The 27,374-nt window shown below is 45.7% G+C and overlaps 1 protein-coding gene across 1 annotated transcript; it reads left to right on the top strand.

The window, feature by feature from the left end:
* The first annotated feature begins 110 nt into the window (after positions 1 to 110).
* LOC118911707 (cytochrome b5) lies at positions 111 to 26,475 on the top strand. The gene is made up of 5 exons (XM_036884091.2): positions 111 to 364; positions 19,314 to 19,442; positions 20,821 to 20,850; positions 24,685 to 24,719; positions 26,114 to 26,475. Exons 1-5 carry the CDS (start codon positions 236 to 238, stop codon positions 26,193 to 26,195), a joined length of 405 nt encoding a protein of 134 aa, XP_036739986.1. The 5' UTR covers positions 111 to 235; the 3' UTR covers positions 26,196 to 26,475.
* Positions 26,476 to 27,374: the final 899 nt, after the last annotated feature.

Below are 27,374 nucleotides of genomic sequence, written 5' to 3'. Positions count from 1 at the left end.
GCGCTAGGCGGGGACCCGCGGGGGCTGGCGGGGGCTGTCGACTGAGGGCCGGCCCCTTGACTGGCACAAATTCTGTCCAATCATCAGAAGCCGTGCAGCGCGGACGCCCCCTCAGCGGAGCCGGGCGCCCTGTCTCGCGCCGGGTCCGGACGCCGGGAATGTTCCGGCTGGGTCGCAGAGGCAAAGCGTGATTCCGTCCAGCTCGCCTGGTGTCTGAGGCTCACGGTGTTCCGAAATGGCCCAGCAGTCGGATAAGGATGTCAAGTACTACACCCTGGAAGAGATTCGGAAGCACAACCACAGCAAGAGCACCTGGGTGATTCTGCACCACAAGGTGTACGATTTGACCTCATTTTTGGAGGAGGTGAGTCGGTGAGGCGCGGCGCTGCCGGGATTCTCTGTTTGCAGAGCGGCAGTCTGCGCACCTGAGTGTGCTCACGCGGCTCCGCACGCCTCAGTGTGCACGCTTGTCTCTGCACACTTGGGAATAGTCCCGCCTCTACAAACACTTGTGCGTCCACACCTGGGGGCGCTTCCCTCGTGTGCGCCCTCGGAGTCTGTGTACCTGTGCGTGCACACGAGGGAGCGCTCCTGGGCGCGTGGCCAGCGGCGGGTGGGCGAGCCTTTTTAGCAGCTTGCAGGGCCGGAGCTGCTTGGCTATCGGGCGTGTTAGAAGAGCATCGCCCCCAGCTTAGGGGGAAGCAAAAGTGAGTTCGGAGCTGCCTTTGTAGGAGATGGCGCAGCTATGAAAGGGTTTTGGAAGATCACTTTTATCCTTGAGTGTGTATAGGCTAGCCCGCTTCTGTTATTTCTGGAGTGGATTCCGGAGAGCTGTGGGATCCCATGAGAAGGGACCCTGAGCTATAAGGTCCGGGTGGTCCGCACCGAGAGGCCCGTCTAGACAGAGCACGGTGGTTGCTAAGCGTATCCAGCACGGACTTTGCAGTAAGGTACAGCGCTGGCCTTTTGGGGCTGAGAAGTTAACCCCGCGGTGTGTGAGGCTTCCATGAGGTGGGAAGGAAGGAGACGGACAGACTAGTACTCTGCCAGTTGTGCTTGATCCTTAAGCCTTCCTTTGGAGTTGGTAAAATTGCGTAACTTAAAGGAAAACATTTGATAAAATTCTTTGCATTAGATTATAATTTTTGCAGTAAACTCTAAGGGGCTTTCTTTGCTATCTTTAGATGTGTTTTATCACTGGGGGAGTTTGAATCTCAAAGCAACATTTACCCTTCAGTCCCCAGACAATAAATGAGCGTGTTTTGTGGCAGGAATTGTTTACATAGTTGGAGGAGAAAAGGAAAATCTGGGCCGGTTTTAGCTGGAGCACATTTACATCAAGGGACTTTTGCAGAGCATTAAAAAAAAAAGTACTGGCATTATTAGTAAGATATTTTCCTCTTGTCATTTGGTGGTGTGCCAGAAGATAAAACAGCATCCTGATTTAGTTAGGAGTGGTTTGTGGTAGAGTCAGGCCTGACCCCCTTCTGCTGAGCTTTGATGTTATTTGCCACGAGAGCTCCTTGAACTAGCAATACTGTCTCATAATAATTCCATCTAACTATCCGAATGTCTACTTACTTTTCCTTCCCCTTGCGGTGATAAGTGATGGGAGTTTCAGTTGTGCATTGTCTATTAAAGAAAAGCAGTTATAAAAGAATAGGGTATTTTATGAAGCATTTGCCTCCACTTTTTATTTTTTGTGGGTTCTGTCCTGTACACTGTTGTACAGAGTGCCCTGTCCCCCACCTCCCCCAAACCAGGTGTCGGCACCCCTTTGCCCAGCTGTAACAACCGGAACTCTACAGATACTGCCAGTGTCCCCATGGGGACAAAAAATCACCCCTAGTCAGGAATCACTGCCCTAAAATATATTTTGCATAACTTTCAAGGGTAAACTTAAGGAAGATTATTAAAACTTTACGCAGTTTTACGGGTCATTCTTACCAAGCAGGAGAAGGCATTTCACAATGTTTTTGAATAAAACTGAAAGAGAAGCAAACAGGCTTTTCAGAGGGTAGATAAGCTGACAGTAAATGCCTTTCCCTTCTCACTGGGCTTTCAGTCGTCTCAAAGTAGCTTGAGGAAGTGCCTCAAGTGAATGCTATGAGTTTATCACTAATGTTTGATAACTAACACCGAGCTAAAACAAGTTTACAGGTTCCTATCCACTTTTCTCAATCAGTACTTGGTAAAATGCTCCCCTTAAAGCCGGTTTGGGGCGCCAGCGTTCTCTCTGGCGTTCACGCTCGCCCTTTGATCACCCGTCCAGTATGAGTGAGCTCTTGTTGGTCAACTCCCTCAAGAGACTGGGCTCCGAGAGGAGACATTTTTGTTCTCAGAGCAGGAATAACACAAACAATGCCGTGGACACGATCATGGCACAGTAAGCTGGGCTGCAGAGCGCGAGGGCAGAGTGAGGTGGCTGGTCCTGGCTCTAGCACTGGGGACTGAATGGCGGGGCAGGAGTGGAGAGAACAGATTGGCTCGCGGAGCGGGGTATGGGTTAAGGTAGACGAGGAAGGTGGCTGGTGCTTTGAAATTGAGTGGACTAGAGGGATGACCGGGCCTCCCTGGGATATGCCCCGCCCTAGGATGCCTGTCAGTGGCTTCTGGCATCTTAAACACATCTTCTCATTCAGAGAGCTGCTGTTGGAGACTCAGCTAGATGTTTTACTTTTCCTAGACCCTTTGTTTCCCTTACTTTTATAGGCCATGCTGTTTATCTCGTATCTTTGGGAATAGGAGCCTGGAATTTTTTTTCTTCCCCCTTTGCCCTGTCCCCTTCTGCCATTTGAAAGCTCCAGAAATTCACGAAGCCTTTACATGTTAAAGAATACGGTTTTCCCTAATTTACCAAAGTATGGAAAGGTTGGTTTGTGAGGGCCTTCTTACCTTTAAAATGAGTTTTCAATCATTATGGGCTAGATCTTTCTATACTAAGAATTCACCCATCCTTATGGACAGCAAGTCTTTTCATGGTTGAGTATTTTTGTCTTTTTTCCAGAACATTTATATGCATGTCTGCATTCATATTGAGAAAAATAGTGTGATGGGTGGAAGGGGGTTCCTGGTCTGTTACCTATACTCTATGCCTTAGATGCCTTATTTTAAGGCTAAATGGGAAGATGACATAGTGCCTTCTTCATGAGGTGGTAAAGAACTGTACAAAGTGGTGCTGGTTAAACATAGCACTGTAGCAGGCATGTGGTCCACGTGCAGTGAATGTAAACTGTCCGTGGGTCAGGGTGGGGAGGTGGCTTTCTGTAGCCTCATATACAGCTGAGTGCTAACAGACTTTAGATAAGGGTGAAAATCTAGCAGGTGATGTGGAAAGAAGAGTTTTGTAAGTTGTGCAATGAGCTCTGTCTTCTGAAGTAAAGGCCTTATAAAGCTGTTTTGTTCAGGAAAAGGGTAGACACCTGAGAGGGAGACTAGCTCATTAATGGCTAGCTAAATAGCTGCAGGTGTTTAGTTACCACCTAATACCTGTAAGATTATGAGCTTTGTTGCCTACGTATTTTGAGCCCTTTCCCCCTATTCTGAGTTATAGTTTTTGAATTTTTATTCCTCAGTTGGGTCTTGTCATACTTGATTTTATTATTAGTAGGGTTAAAGATGATAGAGCTTTGAGAAACAGTTATTTGAAATGAAAATGTCGGCATTTGAGGCCAGGAAAAGAAATGATTTGCTTTTCCCCTTCTGTGATTTGAGCAGCAGCATTTATTCAGTTTTAGAAAGTATCGTGTAATTGATGACCGTTACGTTAAGTTGCTTTCAGTTCATGTTAGTAGATGTTTAATTTGTGAAAGAGACCTCTTCCTGAAAAATGTGAAGCAGCATGCCTCTGTGCCAAGTTGCCCCCTCTACCTGGTCCAAATGGGCACCTGTTTGTGTAGGACATTTTCTGGCGAGCCTGGGATTCCGGTGCTCCCTGTGTGCATCGCGGGTGTCCCTAACGGCATTCTGCCTGCAAAGTTGGTGGCTGCCGACTCACTTTTCCTTTTGGAGGCTTAGGCAGTGTTCTTTACTGCAGGTTTTGCCGTAGGGACTGACCTTTTGTTATTTTCCTTGTACACAGCCGCCTGCTTAGTGGAGATGGGTGGTTCTGAGCCTGGGGACCTCAGTGCCCCGGGATCTGACAAGAGTGCGCATGCTTTCACTTACACAGCCCTGTGTTTTTCACAGTTAAGGACACTATCTTTATGCTTGATAGGGCCACCATATTTAGGGCTAAAACCCTAAATCCCTTTGCTTTTTTCAGAGAAGTTCGTAATCTCATGTTTGCAACCACAGCTTTTTAGTAGTATGTCTTTGTGAAATGGGTATGTTACTAACACATAATTTGGTAAATAAGTATGAAATCCATAGGAGGAAACTCTGGGATTTTTGGTGGTAAAGGTGTGGGCATTTTGGGTAAATGTGGCTGAGCCACATCCCACTTTTTTTTTTTTTTTGGCAGTTTTTTTCCCTTGCTTTTGAGAAGAGGTTCCAAGTTGTTTTTTTTTTTTTACTAGTTCAAAACAAACCTTGGGATTGTTAACTTTGGCTTTTTGTTTATCTTTAAGATAAGTGGACATTCTAAATAAGAGAGAACAGATTATGCAGGCCAGCTTGAGTAAACCAAGGAATAAGTCCCACTCACATCTGTGTAGTGTGGATGTCTATCCTACAAGTCTCCAAAATATAGAAGACCACCGATAAGTACCTTTTAACATAATGGGGTCTGAACAGCCCTGGTCCCACTAGACACTCCTGGGAAAGTCCTGAGAAAGCCAGAGCCAGTGGGAGACCTGCTGTTGAGGTGCCCCCCCTCAACGCCAGCAAGTCTGTTTTCCTCAGGTCTTAGTTCTCTTTAGTTAACTGAGAGACTTGGTTGATGATCCACCTCCTCCCCTGAATTCCTTGGGTGTGTATTTCTCTCAGAAGGGAAAAATGTATGGAGACATTTTTTAGCCCCTTTAGTGTTTAAATTCTTTTAAAAGTGCAGCTGCAATAAATATTACCTGGTTTCCCCTAAAATTGCCATTTATCAGCACTAGTTTTTAAAGCGCTCAGAGGGGCTAGAGGTGGCAGCAGACTGAGTGAGGTTTTAAATAACGGGCTCAAAGCCATTCTCTGCGTCTTAATAAACTATGCTGTTCTTCTCCATTATCTTAGAACTTGGTTCTCCCGGGTACGCCCACTTGCATTTACTGACTGGCTTCTTGTGTCTTATCCCATGGGGGACCAGGAGAGTGAGTAGAAGATGTGGAGCTCCGTTCCTGATGGGTGACTAGAATTTGGTCTGCACAGCCCGTAGGTCAGTGACGTCTGGTTGCTAGTGAGACCTTATGTTTCATGGATGATGATGGCATGGGGTCACCTGCTTACATCCATAGAATTGAGTCCCACTCAGGCCCATGAGTTCATCATGTCTAGAACGACGGCTTGAGCTAGCTCTGGGGAGGACCTGGAGCTGGGAGGAGGGGAAGGGCCCTCTCCTGAGGGGCAGACCTTTGGCGTGTCAGCTTCTACCTGTTTTCTTGGAGTGCCTGCTGTTGCTTATCACTGGCAGGCTTTGCACTGTGTCAAAATTTGGCCAGGATGCAAAATATATCCAGCCTGCTGTCCCCTTTCCATCTTACCCCCAGTAGAAGGCCCCAGTGGGCTACTCGTAAAGGGGGTAGTGGACACTTACTGAACAGCAACATTCAGTATGTGCCAGACAGCAAGCTAAATGCTTTTCATGCACAAAACCCTTTGGTTTGTACTTTTAATTATCAGCTCTCTGGGTGGTGGTGGTCTTTTTAAAGGTAAGAGAAATGTGGCTTAGGAGGTCCAGACTTGAGTCACTACAGCCAGTGAGGAACAATGCCAGGGTTGAGTCTAGGACTCAGGACCCCCATCCTGTCACTCTGTGACTGGGGCATGAGACCTGAGATATCCAGGAACACTTGAAAAGCTGTCCAGTTGGTACAGTGGATATTATTTGCTCTGAAACTGCCCCTCCACCCCCCAACCACCACCCCCCTTCCCTGATCTCTATGGGAACCTGGGAGAAAGCAGAGGGAAGTTGTGAATGAACAGATCTGAACACAAGGGAGCCCTTGGAAAGTTAAATGGTGAGAATGTGTCTTTCCTTCCACCTGTTTTCATTGTACTGTTGCCTTCCAGAAGGTGAAGGAAGTTCCAGAGTCTCATAGGCAAGTGTTTTAAGAGTCCTGATGGGGTTTTCAAGGACTGTTCCTAACACAGGTGACATCTGGATGGTCATAAGAATCAGTGTCTTTAACCAAGAGATGTTGTGTGAAGAGGTCAGATGTTTTGGAAAGGTCTCTTAAATAACTGCTGGGAGGATTGTTCTGTATGGACCTCTGATGAGGTCACTGCTCTGGTAGTCCGGCCACGGGGTCTGCTAGCCCCCTGCCAGCCCCTTCCCACCCCTCGCTGATTCGCTCCTCATCCTCTGAGCTGTGGGCCACACACCCTGCCTGCCCTCGTCTGCCCGGGTCACCGTCCTACTTAAAAGTCGCCCCAGGGGTGCCCCTGTGGAGCCTCCCTCCTTCACGCTCACACCCCGTTTTCACGCTGCTGTCTCATCTCAGCACCTGCTGTACACCTGTCACAACCACAGTGGTTCTGTCCTGGGCTCGTCAGAGCGCATGTCCTGTGTGATTCCACTGGTCCCATCAAAGGGTGACTGCTGCATGAGTTTCCAGTTTAACTAATGTATGCTGTTATTACATTAAAGGATGTAATTTCTAGGAGAAAACAAAGCTTCATTTTGTGGAAACAGATTGTCATTTCTCTGCTTGATTCCTTTCAGCGGCTTCCCCTTTTGCATTTAGAATAAAAGCACATCTCTGTCCTGCTCGGTGAGTTCTGTGTGGCTGGCCCCTGCCTCCCTCTCCCATCTCAGCCTTCTGGGCCTGCCACTGGGCCCTGTTTCTCAAGTCAGGCCTGTTTCTGCCTTAAAACCTTTGTACTAGTTTCTCCTCTGCCTAGTAGAGCCTTGGTCACCTGGTCACATCACAGCTGAGGACCTCCCTGCCTTGTCCTGCCTTACGCCTCTAATCCTTGTGTGGATCTCTGCTGTGTTCCCGACGTCTTTGCTGCCTTTCTCCACCACGCAGCGGGCCCTCACGCAGCTGGCTGGCTGCTCCATGCCCTGGCACATCGTCCATGCACCGTGTTCCTTAAGTGGGTGGACGAGGAGCGAGGCCATGGGAGGAACGCAGACACAAACCCGTCCTCTATTTTTCTTTTTTCCGTGCAAATGGCATATAGTAGCTGAAGCATGTGATCTCTTCTTGGTCTATAGAAATTTGCCTAGAATTCTGTTCCAGAGAATTCACCACTCAGAAACTAGCAGAATTTATTATGACCATTTGGATTATAACAGCCTCAGAGCACAGCACCCAGGAATGGCAGAGAGCAAGGTTCGTTGATGTAAGTATGAGAGGCAGGGAGGACTCCTGATTGCACCTTGCTGTGTAGTCCTGCTGGAAGCCAGGGCCCCTGCTTGTATGTGGGGTCCTGTCCTTGTTCTCACTTAGGGGCCTGTCTTCAGCCTCCTACTGTTCTTCTACATAAACAAGGCCCCCACCGGATGGTACTCAATGTTCGTTTGCTGTTTTCTCCCTCCTTAACCCGCACGCTCACACAGCTTCCGGACTTGCCCTCTGGGCCACCTGGTTTCTGCTCCTGTGTGTGGGAAAGCCGACAGAAGTGGCTGTTGAACTTGCTGTCTTCATGCATCTTCTCTATTCTGTTTTAAATTCTGCCAGTTTAATTTTTTGAAGTATTGTTGATTTACAGTCTTATATTGGTTTCAAGTAGATGATACAGTGGTTCAACAGTTACCCATATTGTTAAATCCTCACCCCCACTAGTGCAGTTACTGTCGAAATAGATGTCACAGAATCATTGGCTATATTCTCCATGCTGCACTTCCATCCCTGTGACCAACTTATGGTTGAGAATTTTTGTGCCCCTTCATCCTCCTCACACTCCCTGCCCACCCCAACCCCTCCAGCATGGTAACCATCAGTCTGGGTTCATTTTGCTCTTTTGTTCATTTTGTTTTGTTCTTAGATTGCACAAATAAGTAAAATAATAGGGTATTTGTCTTTTTCTGCCTGGCTTATTTCACTTAGCATACCATCTGGGTCCATCCATGTTGTCACAAATGACAGGGTTTCTTTTTTATGGCTGAATAATATTCCATTGTGTATATGTACCATATCTTCATCCATTCATGTACTGATGGACACTTTGGTTGCTTCCATATCTTGGCTATTGTAAATAGTGCAGTAATAAACATAGGGGTGCATATATCTTTCCAAATCAGGGATTTTGTTTTCTCTGGGTAAATTCCTAGAAGTGCGATTACTGGGTTGTATGGTAGTTCTATTTTCAGGCTGCACCAGTTGACATTCCCACTGACAGTGTGGGAGGGTTCCCTTTTCTCCACGTCCTTGCCAACACTTATTTCTTGTTTTTTGGATAGTGATTGGTGTGACATGATATCTCATTGTGGTTTTGATATGCATTTCCCTGCTGATTAGCTGTGTGGAGCATCTTTTCATGTGCCTGTTGGCCATCTGTATGTCATCTTTGGAAGAATGTTCGGGTCCTCAGCTCCTTTTTAATAAGATTATTTTTGGTGTTGAGGCATATGAGTTCTTTATATATTTTTAGATGTTAACCCCTTATTGGATAAATCATTTATGAATATATTCTCCCATACTGTAAGATGCTTTTTGTTTACTTGATGGTGTCCTTGGCTGTATAGAAGCTTTTTGGTTTGATGTAGTCCCACTTGTTCATTTTTTATTTTGTTTCCTTTGCCTAAGGAGATGTGTCCAGAAAAATATTGCTCATGCTTATGTTCAAGAGATTTTTGCCTATGTTTTCTTCTAGGAGTTTTATGGTTTCATGTCTTGCATTTAGATCTTTAATCCATTTCAAGTTTACTTTTTAGTATGGAGTTAGTAATCCAGTTTCATTCTCTTGCATGTAGCTGTCCAGTTTTCCCAGTACCAGTTATTCAAGAGACTCTCCTTTCCCCATTGTATGTTCATGGCTCCTTTCTTGTATATTTTGACCATGTGTGTGTGGGTTTCTATCTGGGCTCTCTGGTCCATTGACCTACAGGTCTGCTTTTGTGTTGGTACCATACTGTTTTGATTACTGTGGCTCTGTAGTAGAGCTTGAAGTCAGGGAGCATAACCCTCCTAGCTTTGGTCTTTCTCAGAATTGCTCTGGCTCTTCGAGGCCCTCTGTGGTTCTGTGTGCAGGAAGTGTGCTGGTTCACCAGGCGGCTCTTGAGCAGGTCTCCAGTGCTCTGCTTCTAGGTTCCCAACCCGTGCCCCCGTACCGGGCACCAGGCAAAATGCTTTTTTTTACTTGGCTTCCAGCTGCCGTTCTCCTGGTTTCCTTCCTGCCTCCCTGCTCATGTGTTCTGTGTCCTCTGGCGTCAGTGTTGGAGTGCCCTCCGAGTGCCCCCTTTCATTTGGCATTCTCACCTAGCATCAGGATTTGTGTGCTGACAGGTCCTGAGCTTTAATCTCCAGGGCAAATGGATCTCTCCTAAACTTGGCATCCTTGAATCCTCAGTCTGTTTCACTTCTCCCTTAGGAGTCTAACGGGCTTCTCAGACCCAGCGTGTTAACTGAACTGACTTCCCTTGCAGAACTTGCTCCACTGTCCTCCTTCCCCATCTCAGTTGATGACAGTTCCCCCTGTTCGCTCAGGTTGGAAGCCCTGGGGTCATACTTGGCCTCTTTCCCTCAGAAGCTGCTCTGAATCCACCAGGACCTCCTGTGAGCTCAGCTTGTAACATAGTCAGTGCCTGCCTGGTTCTGCCCACCTTTACTGCTATCTTCCTGGCCTGGGTGTTGTCACCTCTCACCAGTGTCCTTAGCCCTGATGGAACTGTCACCATGGTAGAGCACATTTTAAGACATAAGAGAGCCTCACTTTCCTCCCCAGGCCCTCCAGTGGCTAATTACACCATCTGATTTAAGACTTGGGCTGTAGCTACAGTAATCACATACTTAGCTTAGTGGACCAGACAGCCCAGAAATAGACCCAGGCAGGTCCTTCCAACTGATACCTGACGAGATGAAAAAGTGCTGTAATGGAGGGAGGGCAGCCTTTTCAACAGGTGGTTCTGCAACAAGTAGGCGTCAGTAGTCAAATCTTGACCTGAACCTCCTACTTCAAACAAAAATTAACCCATAGTAGGTCATAAATCTAAATATAAAATCTTAACTTCTTTGAAGAGTCTTAGTATTAGCCAAGGAGTTCACACGGATCCCTGCTTTTGCTGTCACGTCTCAGAGAAAAAATGGCTAAATTTGACTTTGTGAGAAGGAAAACTCTTTAAAATCTTGTTAAGAGGAGGATAAATGCCACTGGGAGCAAAATTCTTTTAAAGGACTATCTTGACCAAGGATTTATATCCAGAATATATAAAGAATTCTCTAAATGAGGAAACAATCCAAATTGAAATGGACAAAGACTTGAGCAGATTTTGCTTCCAAAAAGACATTTGTGTGGCAAGTAAACACATGAAGTATGTCCAACATTAGCTACCAGGGGACTGCAAATTAAAACCACAGTGAGGGCACCGGTTAGAATGGCTCTGCTGGGAAAAGGTAACTCAGATGCCGGTGAGGATGTGGACACGTCAAGTCTGTGACATGTTGCTGGTGTGGAGGTAGAATGTTTCATCTGGGAATCAACCTATCCATTTTCAAAAGTTAAACATTTACCATGTGACCCAGCAATTGCACTCCTGGCCGTCTGTCCGAGAAATGAAAACCTAGGTCCACATAAAAGCTTGTACACAAATCCCAGCAAGTGGAACAATGCTGGCACATAGGATTATATTTATCGAATGAGTAATTAAAAGTTTAAAAGTGTAAAATGTTAGAAAGTTGATATAGAATGGCTGTTGGGCTAGCAGTTTTGTTTTTATAATAGCCCCAAACTGGAAATGGCTCATATCAGTGAGTTAGGGCTTGAGTGGTGCATGTATAGCATGAACTACAGCTCTGACCTGAGGACCATTATGCTAAGTGAGAAAGGCAATCTTAGATCGCAGACGGTGTGGCTCCACGGATCGGCAAGGCTGCAGAGGTGAGGGACAGATGAGGGAGGCTGGTGGGTGGGAGGAGGAGCCCTTTGTTGGGTTGAATTGGTTCTGCATGATGTGAATCTACATGTAGTACAGGGCCTTGGCCAGGACACAGATGCACAAAGCGAGCACACGCAACAGCTGCCTAAACCAGGCTGCAGAACTGAATCATGCCAGTGGTTTTGATTACACGCTGTGGTTACAAAAGATGTCATACAACTACTTGTGAGTGTAACTATGTTGAAGGGTTAAAACACCTCCAGTGGCTGCCCATCTCTTTGATGGTTAAAGCCAAAGCCTATGTAGTGGCTGCAGGGTCTTCCGTCTGCTGCTGGATCCCCACTGCCTTTCTCTGGCGTGTCCGCTTCAGTTGCACTGATGGCCCTGCTCTTCTGCTATTGTGCCAGGAATGCACCCACCTTAGTCCTGTGCCTGGGAAGGCTCTTCCTCCCAGATACCTGCATGGCCCACTCCTCAGTGAGGCCTGTCCTGACCACCCCTGACCCCACTACCCTGCTCTATTTTTCTTTTCCTGTACACGTCACCACTTAATATACTGTATAATTGCCTTGTTCTGTCTGTGTCTGCCGGACTGTGTGCTCTGTGTGCAGGCATCTTTTTCTACTTTATTCCTCGATACATCCAGTAAGTGAAACAGTCTTTAACACATGGAAAGGACTCAGTGAACCCTTATCAAATGGGTAATTTATGCCTATAAAATATTAGAAATTGATGCAGAATGACTTTTGGACTATCTTGAATGATTTCCTGACAGCTTCTCCTATTTCTCAGGTGCATGTTTTATCCAAATTTGTTATTCTTCACACGAGATGTAAAAGGGAAAATAGGCCCAGTGACTTGGCAGAGGGAGAAGGCAGAACTGCCTCCACCAATCCTCATTGTGTGCCCTTGTCCTGCACATTGGCTGTCCTGCCGTCCCACTGTCTGGCCTTCTGACTCCAGATGGGTTGTAGATGGAAGAACCCCTCTTACAACATAACCCCTTGGCCACCAGGCCCTTGATTTGGGTGGCTCGGCTCCTTCTCATGAGGAATGTGAGGTTGAGCCGGGTCTTGGGGCAGGTGGTGTGCTTTCTAACTCCTTTCGACTCTGTGTTCCCTGCTCTTTTCTCCCAGAAGCGGGCCTGTCCCTGTCTCTTCCCTCTACCCAAGGTCGTGACCTCAGGATCAGGGACTTAATGTTCTCATCAGAGAGCAGAGGAATAGTTATGTCCTAGTTACCTCACTTCTTTTACCTAAAGAGATCTCTTCAGTAATGGTAAGACTTAAAAACACTGGTCAGGGTGTAAAATTAAATGCAGAATCACTCTTTGATTCATGGTACCTTTCACGCCAAACATTTATCTCAACTCTTAAAATCATGTTCCTTCTTTTGCAATGACAGAAAACTAACGGCATTCTGCAGGGAGAACACAGGCGCACAGCTGTACCACCGTTCTGTCGTCAGCCCAGCGACCTTTCAGAACGTCTCACTTAAGAAATGTTCGTGGGCTGCACTCTGTTTCTGTGAACTCTTCATTTATTCTGTGGTTTAGTAGAATCAGGGTAGTTGATCCACAGAAATCTCTTGAAGATGAAATGTGGGGCTGAAAGAAGGGGGTCCCTTGGGGTTTGGTGCTGGACTTGGCCGTAAGTTTACAGGGGCCAGAACTGGCCTTGGCGTTTTACCAAGGTCCTTGTGGCAAGATCAGATCGGAGCAGTGAAGAAAGGGAACTAAGTTGATGTTACTCAATTGCCTTTCATGTGCCAGGCATTTTACTAATTATGTCAGCTAGTCTTCTCTGTAGTTTAAGACGGGGGATGGGGAGGTGTTTGGTGATGGGGAAAGGAAAGCTCGAAGATCCAGTACCTTCTTGGGTCTCTGCACTAAGATGGGCAGAGCTGGATCTTGAATTCAGGTTTCTTCCAAACTGTGCTTCTTCATAGCACCATTCTGCCTGGACACAGAAGCCCTGACAGCAGAGAGCAAGACGTGGCTTCTGGAATGCTACGTCCTGAGGAGTGTAGGGCAGATGTTGGAGCCTGCTGAGGTCAGGGAGGTGCCTCACATGGAGGGCGGGCTTGCAGTGAACCCGTGGCTCCTGGGGGCTCTAGTGGAAGGTCTGATGAGACAGACGGGAACAGGTTATTGATCAAGTAGTTGGGAGGTGATATGTGCTTAGTTCTAATTGCCTCCCCCATCCCAGTAACAAAAGCAAGTGGAAAGGCAATCAGGCAGTGCATCTGTATACCCACGAAGCCATCATTGACATGCTGCTGTTCCAGGGCGCCACCGTGTTTCTGCCTCTGGGCCTTTGGGTGTCCGTTTCCTCCACATAGAACGGTCAGTCCCCTCACTTGGTGAGTGACTCTTGAACCTCTCACTCAGGTCCAAGCGTCCTGTCCTTAGTGACCCCTCCCTGGCCCCTGCTTCACCTCCAGCTCCTGGGGAGCAGACCCCTCCCTCTGCTGGGCCATGGCTCCTATACCTCTGCTTACTGTGCTCGGCTATTGTCTCCAGGTCTGTTCGCTGTCTAGGTAGTCACTTCCTGATGCCGGGGGGGCATCACCTACCTACCCGTCTTGGAAACAGCAGAGTGTAGCATGGCCTTTAGCAGATGTGTGAACTCAGCCCAGCTGGGTGAATGCGTGGATGGGCCTTGTTTTAAGTTTCATCCCACAATCCTCAGAGTGGAACGGAGAAGTAATTCTGATGCCCGTGGCCCTCTGGTCCCTTGGCTTTGAAGGTCCAGCGTGAGTGCGGGTGTAGGCCTGGGTGTGCAGACACCAGCTCCCTCGTGGGGCCCCGGCAGAGCGGGCTTGAAGTCAGGGACACGGTCCGTTTTGAGGCCATCACCCTTCACCTTCTCAGAAATCTAGAAATGATAGAAAACATTTAGTTGGGCTATGTTGTTATTTTTTCTAAACCTTGTATAAATTGGTCTCTTTGAAATCTCTTTTTGTTTAACTATTGCAGGTAATCTTTTTTTTTTTTTTTTTTGCCTAGTCATTGTTTGTGAAAACTTTTTGTGGACAGTCTGTTTACCTCCACCTTTTTTGGCAGTGTTAAGTGTTTGGATTGGGAGATCTTAAGTAAAACTCCAGAACTGGTAGACTTCAGGTTCACAGAAGGTTACATTTAAGCGGCTTGGGGGTTTTCATTGTTGTTTTGCCTGGTTAAGCCGTTGGGGGACGTGACTTTGACTTATGCTGCTTTAGTATAGGTCTGCATGTCCGTCTGGGGTTTTTATAGGGGCAGCCTTGTAGCCGTATGGAGCCCTGAGGTAGTATGTGCGTGTGGCCTTTGAACCTTGTTTAGTAAAGTCCAGGAATGCAGGACAAATGACAAAATTTCTTGGGGTCTAGAAGGATATCCCCTCAGACTCCAGAAAGGGAAATTTCCAAAGAAACCTTATTTTGAAGGTATCATATCTGAAGTTGCTTTGCTCAGAAACATAAAAATGGTCATTTAATTTGTGTGTTCTCAGGAGGCAGGAAGGAGGGCTGACCTAGAAGTCCCAGACCAGCTCTGGTCCTGCCTTCTCTGACGACGGTCAGTGAGATGTTGGGCCTCAGTTTCTCCATCTGTGAATTAAGAATGTCAGGCTCTGAAGTTCTTTTAAACTCTGACCTTCTGGGCTATTCAGTCTGCCCTTTTGAAGTGAGATTTCCAGCTCAGTTTTATGCTTTTGATGCCAGGCTCACAGATTAGGTGTGGGGGAGGCTGGACTTTCAGGAAGCTGAGGGCAGTTCATTACTGAGAATGGAGCATGGGATGGGCGGAGGGCTTCGGGAGGCCTCCATGGCTGTGGCGTCCCTGTAGGCCAGCCCCCTCCCTGCATGCCCGTGGCTGCTCTGCGCCCCTCTGTGCTGACCCTGACAGGTTCGGGCAACATTCTGTCATCCTTTGGTTCTGCAGGAACGCCATGACCCTCCCACTGATTCAAGCCCTACATGACTGGGTCCATTCTGACCATCGGCCTGTATCAGGGTTCTCCAGAGAAACGGAACCATCAGGAGACCTAATACACTGGATACACCTGTGTATATAGATAGAGATTTATGGTGAGGAAACCTGAGGAGTGCCAACATCTGCTGTCTCCAGGCCAGAGGCACTGGAGAGCGGGTGGTGTGACTCAGTCCTAGCTGGTGGGCCTGAGAGCAGGGGCTGTGAATCCCAGTCTGAGGGCAGGAGGAGATGACACACCCAAACCCAATGACGACGCAGGGGGAAGGTGCAGATCCCTCCCTGCTCTGCCTCTTGTCCTGTTCAAGCCCTCGGTGGGCTGAACGATGCCCAGCCACACTGCGGAAGGCACTCTTGAGTCCACCTGTTGGAATGCTAACCTCATGCAGAAACACCCTCCCAGGACATGCCCGGGAATAGGGTTTAACCCGGGCTCCCTGGGCCTGGTCAGGCGGGGCACCTGGGGCCCCTCACACGGCTCACATAGTTTGCTTTACTCAGACCTGCGCCCTCCCTTGGCCGGCTTGCCACACGCACTTCGGCCTGGAGCCCCCCTCCGTGCTCATGCTCTCTGGGGCTGCTGCATCTACTCTGTTCACTCAAATTCTCACCCTACTAGAGGGGCCTAAACTGCTTTTTAAAAGCTTCTACCTTTTTAGACTTCTCTGTTCAGGTCAACAGTCAGGCTGGTCCCTTAAAATGTCTCTGTTTAATGTCTGTGCCAACCATTGTCCTAATTTGGTTCAAGTTTTTTGACACCCAGAACTGTGGTCACATCCCTTTTGTGCGTCAGGATTTGGGTAGTGCCTGGAGGGTGGTATTTCTTGGGAAAACGATCTCTGTAGTAGTCAGAATTAAGCTCAGAAGAACTCCAAATAACTGCTCCAACAGCGTGGAGGTGTACTCAGCTGTCAGGAAGAAATGAGCTTCACGGCCCAGGTCTAGTGTGCAGGCTGTTCATTAAGCTCTTGGGGGCTGTTCTCAGTCTCCCCCAGTGTGGTCCTCACCCTCAGGTTCAAAGGCACCATCCCCACTGCAGACGGCAGGATGAGGAGGGCAAAGTGAGCACACCACTCCACAGTGAAGGCTTCTGGAAGCTTCTCCAGACACCTATGTTCCGTTAGTTGGGATTTAATCGTGTGAGGTTTCAGCTGCAAGAGAGGCTGGGAATATCTCTTCTAAGTAACTGTTTCCCAGATGAAAGTAAGTGGGGAAAGGATCAGTGAGCAGTCTTTTCCCCAGCGGCTGTGTCCTGCTACTGAGGGCCCTTTCTGTGCTGTGCAGAGGTTGAAACTTTGTTGAGATATTCAGGAGGCATTTGATTTGCCTGCAGAAATTTCACCGTAGATTTTGAGTAGGGCACATGCAATGGTCAAAATGGTACTTGAGGATGAATATTCTAGTAAAGATGGATTAGCATGGGTGAGGAGGGGCTGGACAGGGGAAGACCAGCCAGGTGGCTGAAACCATGAACTCAAGAAGCGCTTCGGTTTTATTCACAAGAGCGTGAGGCTTTTCTGTCACGTGAACAAGACTTTCTTAACCTCTGACTGCAATTTTATAACTTGTTCCAAAGCCACTAAAATGTAGAAATTTTATTAAAGTACAGAATGTTAAGGTCAAAGACTACGCAAAACTATTGGGTCACGCCTAAGACTATTTCATTTGTTATTTGTATTAACTAGCAAAGATAAGTAGAAATTACATTTTTGGAATTACCTTTTTCTGGTTAGAGAATATAAGGAACTATAAAATGACCATGGAAACAAAAAGTAGGAGTGAAGAATAGGGCTGAAGAGTGTTTTTACTTGATAATCCGTTTCTGAATTACTAGTAGTTGTACATTGTGCATCTGAATCTGGAGTGACTTTGATTTTACTTAAAATATTTTTCTCATTAAGATTATTGCCTTCCTATTTACTGAACATCTGTATCGAGTCGTATCTGAGTTTTATCTTGCCAGTTTTTATAGATCCATTTTTAATGTGTAGTGATACACTTTAAATTATTTGTGAAATAGAATTTTCCTGAAACTAAAAAAAAAAATCCCTGGATACCATGGCCTCTCTAGTAATGTATTTATTCCTTTAGTCAGCATTTCTCTGTGGCCTCATTCTAAATGAAAAGGATTTGCGGCATCACTTTCAGTATGATTTCTCGTTCTTGGCCTCTGAACATACAAAGGTAACCCAAGGCCTTTCCTTCGTTGACTGCCGTCACCCGAACCTGGCTCTGCATTTGCCGTTTGCCCTGGTATAAAAGCCCCTCTGCTATTGTACCTTTTTTTTTTTTTTTTTTTTCCCCCCCTGTGTATGGGAACTAGTGGAGTTCGAGTAGAGTTGTGCTGTAGGGGGCACTGTGTGTGGTAGGTGGTTTCTCTCTGCTTGTTACTCCTGGAGCAGAGACCCTCTGGGGGCCAGGGCTGCTGGAAGCCCTCTGAGGACTGGCTGCCACTGCTTGAATGTTGCTGCAGTTCTGTGACAGCAATGACCTTGGGAGTCTTGCCCATCAGATTTGGGACATGTTCTTTGCAGTGACAGAGGTCAAACCCTCAAGCTTCTGTAGTGTCACACAGGCCACATCTTATCAGTGAGGTTCTTGGAACTTATGAGTGTGTGTGGTCTCCGAGGGGTGGCTGAGTTGGGGGTGACCCTGACAAGCCTTGACAAGGTGGTTGGTCTTTCTGCTGAAGGAAGCAATCCCAAGAGCCCTTGAACTCCACCTGCCCTGAGTACTCTTCAGATTAAAGTGAAATCTTACATTTGGAAATTTCTGAAGGATGTAGCATTATGTAGCCATTTAAAAAAGTCATATCAAGGAAAGATACTTAATGACATTGGAAAATATTTAATGAAAATTCTGGACAAAACTTACTGATCATATGTTATATGCTGGACATATACTAATGCATCAAAAACTATGAGGCAAATACCACTTTCCAAAGTTCCTGCAGTAGTGACCACTAGGCGATGTCTCTGTACCGTGTGTTGTCAATCTAGTTTGTATCTAATGGCATGCGTAAGGTAATGAACACAATTTTCTTTCAAAAATCATTCACACATAAAATACACATATATGTATATCCAGCTCTCCCTAGATGGCAGATCATGGGTGATTTAGGTGATTTTTTAATTTGTGCTTTCCAGTTTTTCTATAATGTAGATGGGTAACTTACAAACAGTAGAGAAAGTAGATGACTTTAGCACTAGGTATGTTTAAACATAGGAGGAGGAGAAATAGGTTTCAACACGGAATACTTGTGTACCTTTCTGAAATGCCGCATGGCTGTGCCTTCCATTATTGGGAAAAATTAATCAACTGCAGTCTGTTATGCAAGGGAGAATTCTGTTCAGTTATTGGACACTTAAAGGTGATTTGTTCAAGGGCAGTGTGAATTTGATCTAAGATTAACTGAAGTCTTTTCCCCTACGAAGTGTTTGGGGGATATAACCAAACACTTTCTTTTTACCTGACCGAGAACTGCTACCCTTGCCTGAGAATACCAGGAAGTCTTCCTGTCTGTCCCTAGCTGGGCCTGCTGTCAGCCTCACTCCCTGCTTTGTGATCATCCTTTGTTTTACTAATTAAAGCAGCTGAGAGCTGTAAAGTGCTTTTATTCCACAGAAGGCTCCCTCCCCTTCCCCAGTGTGGAACTGAACTCTTCCTTCTTTGCCTCCATTGTTTCCTGTCAATAAGATATGCCCATGGCAGCATCTTGAGCAAGTCCCCTTCTTCCTGCTTTTCTTTTTCTTCCTGCTAGAAAATAAGTCCCGCAAGAGGCTTGCTTGCCTAACAGGCTGTTAGTCTTTTCAAAGGTGAATAATCATCCTAACATTATTATCATCTAATAATGGCCGACTCCACACTTAGACTGAAAGTCAAAGGTCCAGGTCCAGGACTCAAAAATGGTAACGATTTAGAACTGGGAGAGCTGAATTCATGGAAAAGCCAAGAGAACATTCCCAAAGGATGAATAATATGTGCCTAATGCTTTTAGTGCCATATAAATGACATCTTTTTTTTTTGAGAAGGATTCTACTGCACCTTGAAGAAGGAAACTGAATACAAAGGAGTATGTTGTTTTCATCCACAATGTGAATGAGCTATATGCACACATTATCATCATGACTTCTGAAGCAGCCTGTTTGGTTAAACTGGCCACTTCCTTTTAACTCAATTGCATAGAAAAATATTTATTTCTTGTATTCATCTTTTGAACAGCATCCTGGTGGGGAAGAGGTCCTCCGAGAACAAGCAGGAGGGGATGCTACTGAAAACTTTGAGGATATCGGGCACTCTACCGATGCTCGAGAATTGTCCAAAACGTACATCATTGGGGAGCTTCACCCAGTAAGTGCCGTTCTGCGGGCCTTTGCTTATTTCTCTTTGAGGCTGTGGTAGACCTTACTCAGATCTGTAGACCTGCATATAATAAAAGTTAACAAAGGAGTAAAATAATTTCTCCTGATTGTAGGGCACCATTTTTGTTGTGAACAAATTGACCTGAGACGACTTTGCATTTCCCTGTCTGCATTTTTACTTGCACTTAGAACCCTCTAACTGGGGGTCATGTCCAGGGCACAGTGCCTCTCAGACCCTGGAATGTCACAGAGCAACACAATTTAGCAGGTAGGGATGGGGTATTGGCCCAGCATACTTTTTTTTATATTTTCACTAAAGTCTTTTTCTTAAACTCCCTCCTATTTTCGTTGACTTGGGGATATTTTCATTTTAAGTGATGACTTAAAATTTTTAAAAAATTTCTGTTATATGAATTCATGGAGAAGCAAAGAGAACATTCCCAAAGGATGTAAAACCTTTTTGTAAAACCCACACAATTTCCTCATTCTTGGCACTTTCTCCCAGACCTTTGGGACTGTCGCCTTTGGTACCAATCCATGGGCTGACTGTGGGGAAACACCAGCCCAGTTCAGCTTTTCTGTAAGCCCAGGGCTGTACTGACAATGTGGGCCCTACAGAGGCCATTTTAAATGACCCTGTGACTTTGCAGTCTGCCACCCGGTGCGCAGCTGAATGGGGAGGGCAATGGGGGCTGGTGAGCCAGGCAGGTGCTGGGCAGGGGGCTGCCCCCTGCCTCCAGGGTGCATCGGGCCTTTTGCAGTGCCCTGCCTCCGCTGCTCACAGTTCCAGGGGGTTGGGGCGCTGCCAGAGGGGCGAGCTCCAACCAGAAGACCAGGCGCCCGGCCTCCACCTGCGTGCTGAGAAACACCGAGGGTGGCTGTGCACAGGGTGGGGTGCGGTGTCAGCGGCTGCTCCTAATGGCCGTACTGATGAGGCAGAGCAGGAAGGCCTAAAATAGGAAATCTGCTTAGAGAAATTCCTGTGAGTGGGGAGGTGTGTGTTTGGTGCTAGGAGATGGTGCTTTGTAAAGTTTACTTGCCCACCTGTATTCCTGTATTCACCTTCACCACGGTAAAGTCGTGTTGGAATCACAGAGGCCAGCCCTTAGAATCAGCCCTCCTGCCCTGAGTCCTCCCAGCCTCAGCTGCTGGGTGCCAGGCTGTGGGTTTCAGGTGTGCCTGCAGCATTCCTGCCTTACCTGCCTTACCTGCCTCCTGGGCTCAGCTCTCAGATGTACTCTATTTTGGACTGTGGTTTGGACTGTGGTTTTTAAAAAAGTAGTTCAGTGAAAGTGAGCCCTTTGGACTTGACCCTTTCGCAGCAGGTGTGTTTGCATTCTGTAACCCGCCTTATTTTTTTATTGCAGGATGATAGAGCAAAGCTAACTAAGCCTTCGGTAAGTGTGACCATCTTGTGTATCGGGCTGTGGTTATCACTGTGTTTTGTACCTCGCAGGCTGGAGGGCAAAGGTCTTGCTTGACTGTGGCCAGCACAAGTCTTTCTGGGTTGGATGAGTATGTAACCTTCATGCAGCAAGATCTGTACAGACCAGTCACGATGTTTCATTAGGATGGCTTGCTTGTTCTCTTTGCAAGACACACATACCTAAGATAACTTTTCCATCACAATTGTCAATAGATGCCTTTTGAAAAGCCCCTTTTTGTAAGTAGCACTGTGCTGATCTGAAAGATTTGAGACAAGCCTTATTTTCAGAGATTTAAAATCTGAGCAGCAGTTTTCATACTGAAACCTTTGAGGATACTTTGTGTTGTCTCCCTTTACACTTCTCTGGGACATGGTGTTACACAAATGTTTGTTGGATGAATTTAATGTTTATAAGTGTTTGATGCACTTTTCCTTAGGAAAGGAAAATCTAGTACTACTAATTTTACACCCTGGTTCACTAGCCCTCCTCTCTGAGCTAATCTCACTTACATATGAGGATAAATCCATAATAGAAATTGATGAAAAGTACAAGCAAACAATAGGTATTGGCCTGTAATTAAATAACTAAGGGAAAAAGTTGTACTTAAAACGAATGAGAGAAAGAAAATTTCTGTTTGGGGTTATGCTCTTGGTTTTCTTAGAGCACACAGAAGACTCCACAGCCTTGTGTTAAGAACTGGGAACTCATTTACTAGCTGTTGCTGACAAGGCATTGTCTTCACACATAATCAAAGCAGTCAATCCAATAGAGCATAAAGGCCACATTTCCTCTGTGCCCCAGATGGTAGAATTAAAGTCCTGTATCATGCTTTAGTATGGAGCAATTTCATTTATACTCCTTTCCCTATTCAAAGGCTTAAGTTCAATGTTGGTGATCTGAGGACTTTGGGGAGATAAAGAATGGACTTTAGTAGTTGTATTGCCTTTTTAACTGTTGTTTAGAATCCATGCTGTTCATACAATTTCACCTTTCTTGAGGCTATTCTCTGGATAGTGTAGTTCTGTGATGCACGTGGTTTCTGCTTTTTCTCCAAAGTCTGTCAGGAAAAGTATATTTTTTCCTGTTACATGTTCAGTGTGTTAATAATCTTGGTGCAAATCATTCAACTATAGTAAAACAAGAATCCGATCAGGGTCAGCATGTGAAACTTAGGTCTAAGGTAAGGCCAGTCATGGCCTGGATTCCAGTGCCTATGAGGAGAGAGCATTAGTTAGGGCTCAGATGGCAGTTCTGATTGTCTCCTGAAATACTGCTTTCCTTCTGGAAGACAGACTTTTCCTCTGTGAGGACATCCGTGACTTTGCTTTCATTAGGAATGAGCTGGAGGAACGTGGAACAAGAACTTGGTGTTTTTCTTAGAGGCCAGAGCAAATGCATTGAAAGAAAATGCATGGCAACTTTTGTAGATTTATCTTTCTTGTGCCTCTCGTTTACCAGAGGAGAGTGTCCTTAGATACTTGTTTTGTTGTATTTGCTTGTCGATCTGTATATCTGTCCATCTTTCTCCACACTGATAAATGTGTGCCCTGGTGTGAATTTCCTAAATGTTCTCTGCCTAGAATACCTAGTTGAATTATGAAATGAGATGCATCAAAGATTATTAGCTCGAACCTGCCCAAGGAAAGCATGGTAAGTTGCTGAATTAAGGTTTTTGTGGGCATAGAAATGATACATTTTTAATTAAACAAATCTGTATCTATCAGATTAGCTTATATGGAGGATATTTATGGAGACACCTTTCCTTGTTGGTGTTTTTGAAGCATTGCCATGTAAATGACCTTATTTGACCCTCACGATGTCCTGAAGGGATCCTGAAGGTGAAAACAATGAAGCTGAGACCTTGTTCCATATTTGACCTTGTTCAAGGTCACACACCCACGCTAGCACCCATTTCAGGCCTGGCAGTGGCAGTCCCCAGCTTCCTATGAAGGCTCTGCATGTCACAGGAAAGGCATCGCTGTCAGTGTGATAGGAAAGCCTTCCCATTAAGAAATGGGCTTAGTTGCACGAACTTAGAAATGAGATGACCTTGATTAGGAAAAGCTTGTTGGCTTTGCATGTCGCTGTAAGTAGCTTATCATGTACCAATCTAATTGTTAGCCCTTGCCTACTTGAAACTGAACCTGTCAAGGCCATGTGTGAGCCGGTGTCTGAGTCTGTAATAAAAGCCATAGCCTTTTCTCCGTTTGTTGACATGTTCATTATGCACCCAAACCCAGCTTAGGTCCCTCAGCACTGATGGGGAAGAGGTACCTTTTCCCCACAGCGCTGGGTGGTGATGCAAACTTGATTTAACTCTCAGGCATCCCTGGTTGAATGCGTAACAGAAACTAAGCTGTCAAACTGTATACGCCTCTGAAAGTTCAGCTCTGGAAGGTGCTCGGCTCCCTGGCTGGTGGTGGTGTGCTGTCCGAGCAGCGTCTGCACTCAGGGCGGTGGGGTGGGGGTGGCGGGGCAGGCCAGCTGTCTGCACAGAGCCCTCCACAAGTGTGGTGAGATGCTCCCGCAAGGTGTAACAAAGTAACAGATCTTTTTGCCTTTTTGTTTACCAGTTCAGGCTTAACTTTCTAGTGTAACGATAATGCTTTGAATGAACTGTTGTGCTTCAGTTTCAGAACTGTTTCTTCTAACAGCTAAATACTATTTTTGCATATCCCAGTCATTACTAGCAATCCTTGTTAATTTTATTCACATACGCAAGCTTATTTGCTTGCAGGAGCTATGAATACTTTATGTTGTGTCTAATATTTAACATTGCTTAAAAAGGTAATAAATGTGAGATTTTCTTTTTAAATGATTTGTTTTTCCCCCTACTGTGTCAGGAATCTTGAAGGCCACGTTTCCAGGTTGGTGGGTCTCCTAACCGCTTTGCTTGCTCTTCCCTAAACGTTTCTGCCTTTTCGTGGGGCTTTCCTAACATGCCCAGCTGGGTGTAGCTTTGCCTCCCTGCAGACTGCTGAGTGTATTGCCATGGGTCTTACCTGTGCTTTGGGAAACTGCAGAGGTTGAACGCATAGAGCTGCCTTATTTATGGCTTTCTTCCTCTGAGGCACTAATACTTTGGCTGGTGTGGAATTTCAAAAAAATGGTTCTTAACACGTTATCAAGCACAAAAGTTCATATATCCTGAGACCTCAGTTATTTTGCTGTTTGAGGAAGTACACATTTTCCAGAGGTGGTGTCAGTCCCCTTTCATGGCACTGGTGGGAAAGCCTGTCAACAGGTGCTGGAAGATCAGGTGGGCCTAGACTGAAAGGGCCTGGCACTGAGGGCATCCTTACATGGAGGTTCTTGGCGGGTGGCACTGTCAGGTCCTTGTCACAGGTCATGTCCTTTTAATGTGGATCCGTTTTTACTACCTATAAGATTTGAATGCAATAGCCGATGTTTTCATGGAATGTTTCATTCATGCCTTTGAAGAATTAAACTGCTCCTCCTAAAGGTAAGGATGAGGTCGTGTGTACAGATAATGAGACCTGATTTCAGTTTCTACATGAAGTATTTAGATGTGTATTGTATGGATGATATTTTATGTAGCCCATTAATTTTTAGCATTTTCTTTCAAATTATCTAAGTTATGTTTGTAAGTAATTTAGATATAGATCATTAAAATCTGAAAAAGGTGAAATTAGGCATTTTAGTGGAAAGCTTGATGTAAGTTTCCCTTTCAATGCGTTTTGAAGAAGGCATTCAATAAAATACTGTGATCTTATTTTAAAACGGGTTTTTAGACAATTAAGGTCAGATATTCCCTTCAACTTTCTTTTTCCTCTTGTGTTTCAGGAGACTCTTATTACTACTGTTGAGTCTGATTACAGGTATGTGTTAGTTTTATTCTAAAACAGTATTGTCATCAGAAGGCTCATGGGGTCAGAGTTGGACTAGGGGCCTCTCCCCGCTGGGGCGCCTCTCTGATGCTCAGGCTTCCACCGTGCCCCCTCCCATGGGACAGCCGGGGGTCATCTCCCCTTTGCTCTAGGCTGCTCTGGGCATTCCCTGCTCACTCAGTGTGGCCTGAGCTCAGTGGGCGCTCTTCAGAGTGACCCCAGATCTCGCCCTCCAGCTGCACCTGCCCCAGGGAACCTACAAAGTACATCGAGCCCTCCTGCCTCACGGTAGCCCCGTGGCCTGTGCAATCTTACTCTCCAGGCAAACTTTTCCTTCCTCATTGATACGTTTGAAACATGGTTGGTTTCTTACCCTGCAGTGATTCCATCTCCCTAAGCATTGCTCAGTGTTCCTTTGTCCCTTTCCATAAGCTGGCCCTAGAACTGGACCCAGTGATCCAAGTGCAGCAGGACTCGCTCATTCTCGGGACCACATTCCTTTGGTACAGTCCCAGGCTCCCACGAACACTTCTGGCAGCTCTGCCATATTGACTTGCATAATTACTATCCCATGTATTTTTCCTTTGGGCTCGAGCTCAAACCCACACATGCATGTCTCTTTCATTGCCTCCTGCCCCGGTCTGTTGGTGTTCTGGCACATTCTTGCCTTTGGGCTGTACTCGCCTTACTTCTCACTGACAGGCCAGTCTCCTGATTGGAAACTGAGAACCCCGCCAAGATGAAAGGGGCACGTGTGATCCTTTTGTAATTGAAATCCTTCTATTGAGTTGATCCTTGAATGGGTTGATGTGTGAAGATCTAAAGGATAGAAAGTTTGACAGAAAATATATATATACAGAGGTGTTATCTGGCTTTATTCAGAGTGTACAACCTATACATTAATTTCTCTTTGCTAAGAAATTATAGGTTCAAATCTAAATTGAAGATCTTCCTAGCTCTGTCCCTGATTTGATCTGTAATCTGTCACTTATTCCTATGCATCAGAACTGAATAATGTATAAATTAGGGCTGTTCCCTGAATTTATGCCAATGGGCCATGGATTAAGTAGTTTGGATGTACTGTTTCTTAACACAGTAAACCTACTATACACATGTAAAGAGATTTTCAGAACAGAATCACAGAATGTACAACTGTGGTTCTAGCAGCAACCTTAGTAACCATGTGCTTCGAACCCTTACTCTGCAGCTCAGGGGATGTGGTTGGTCCTTGGCTGTAGAGCTGGCTGATGGCTCTCCCAAAATGAGAGTTGCTATTTTCTTCCAATAGGTATAAAACATGCCATAGTGATTTTTATGATTAAAAAGACTGAAAGTTTTAAGTCCCCTGCCTCTACTACCATGTAAGCATTGTTTTTTTTTTCCAGCTGGTGGACCAACTGGATGATCCCAGCCATCTCCGCACTGGCCGTCGCCCTGATGTATCGCCTCTACATGGCAGAAGACTAAATACATCCTCGGGAGCCAGAGAAAGAAAAGGCTGCTTTGGACCAGGGAGAAGGAAGCCAGTGTCAGCTGTTCCAACGGACAGAAACCTTCATCTGAAAAATAATTTTCATACACCTGTTTCCCTTTCCTCCCACATTAGAAACAAAAAGAACTGTCCTGTTCTTTTTACTCCTGAACTTTTGCCATCTTATTCATCAGCTTTGTTCTGATGTTCCGTCACTACATGATTTACTTACTGTAGGCATGATCTTTTAAAAATATACCTGGCTTTTAAAATGTACCATGTTTGCCAATTTGGTATATCATTGTCATTAACATTTAGAACCTGATTATCTCACAGTCACTTAATGTGCTAATTATTCAGACCCACATCGCCCATGTGCCGTGGGAGGGGAGAAGCGTTGGCTCTCCGCTGTGCTGCTTCAGACCGAATAGAATCCCTCAGTACTGCACGTTTCCAATGTTTCTATTTCAAGGAAATGGAGGTCCAGAAATTAAAGACTTCTAACAATTGTTCTACTTGGAATAGATGATAGAAAGTGGCCTGGAGGACCAATGAGACTCCATCTCATCTTTGATTAAAAAAAAATACCGGCACCATAAAAACCCATGAACCATGAGAGGATATCATGACCCTTCTCTCAGCTTAAAAATCTTCCCAATTGATCTCATGTATGTAGGTTCTAAAGTTTAAAAAATTCCTCATCCAGGGGCAAAATCTGTTTATGTACTATAAGGGAAAGTTGATTCCTTAATTTGTCAACACAAATTGAGGATCTTGCAGTTAGCCCGTGACAGCAAGTCTCCATTGGCATGCTGCCTAAGGGGCAGTGGAGTTCTTTAGGAGTAACTAAAGAGGACTGGAAAGGTGTTTTTATTACTGCAGACTGTAACTAAAAAAGGCAACGGGCTCAAAATGGAGTCACTTGTGCTAAGCCTCATTCACCAAACCCAGACTTAATGCCTGATCTAATTGCAATTTCAGTCTCTCCTGGGAGTGGAATCTGGACACGAGTCAGTCTGGAATCACCTGGTTAGTGCTAGAGGGATGGTAATCCACCTGCTGGACTCCTTGGTCCCCCAGAAGAACATAACCTTGCCTGAAACAGCTCTTTGCTAGAATAACTTCCTTGTCCACTTCCTTTTGCTTATAAAAGCCTTTCGTTTTGTACCCCTCTC

The sequence above is a fragment of the Manis pentadactyla genome, chromosome 6 (assembly GCF_030020395.1).
Source record: "Manis pentadactyla isolate mManPen7 chromosome 6, mManPen7.hap1, whole genome shotgun sequence".
Taxonomy (NCBI): Eukaryota; Metazoa; Chordata; class Mammalia; order Pholidota; family Manidae; genus Manis; species Manis pentadactyla.
The sequence above is the reverse complement of the archived record's forward strand: the minus strand, read 5'-3'. Positions and strand labels throughout refer to the sequence as shown.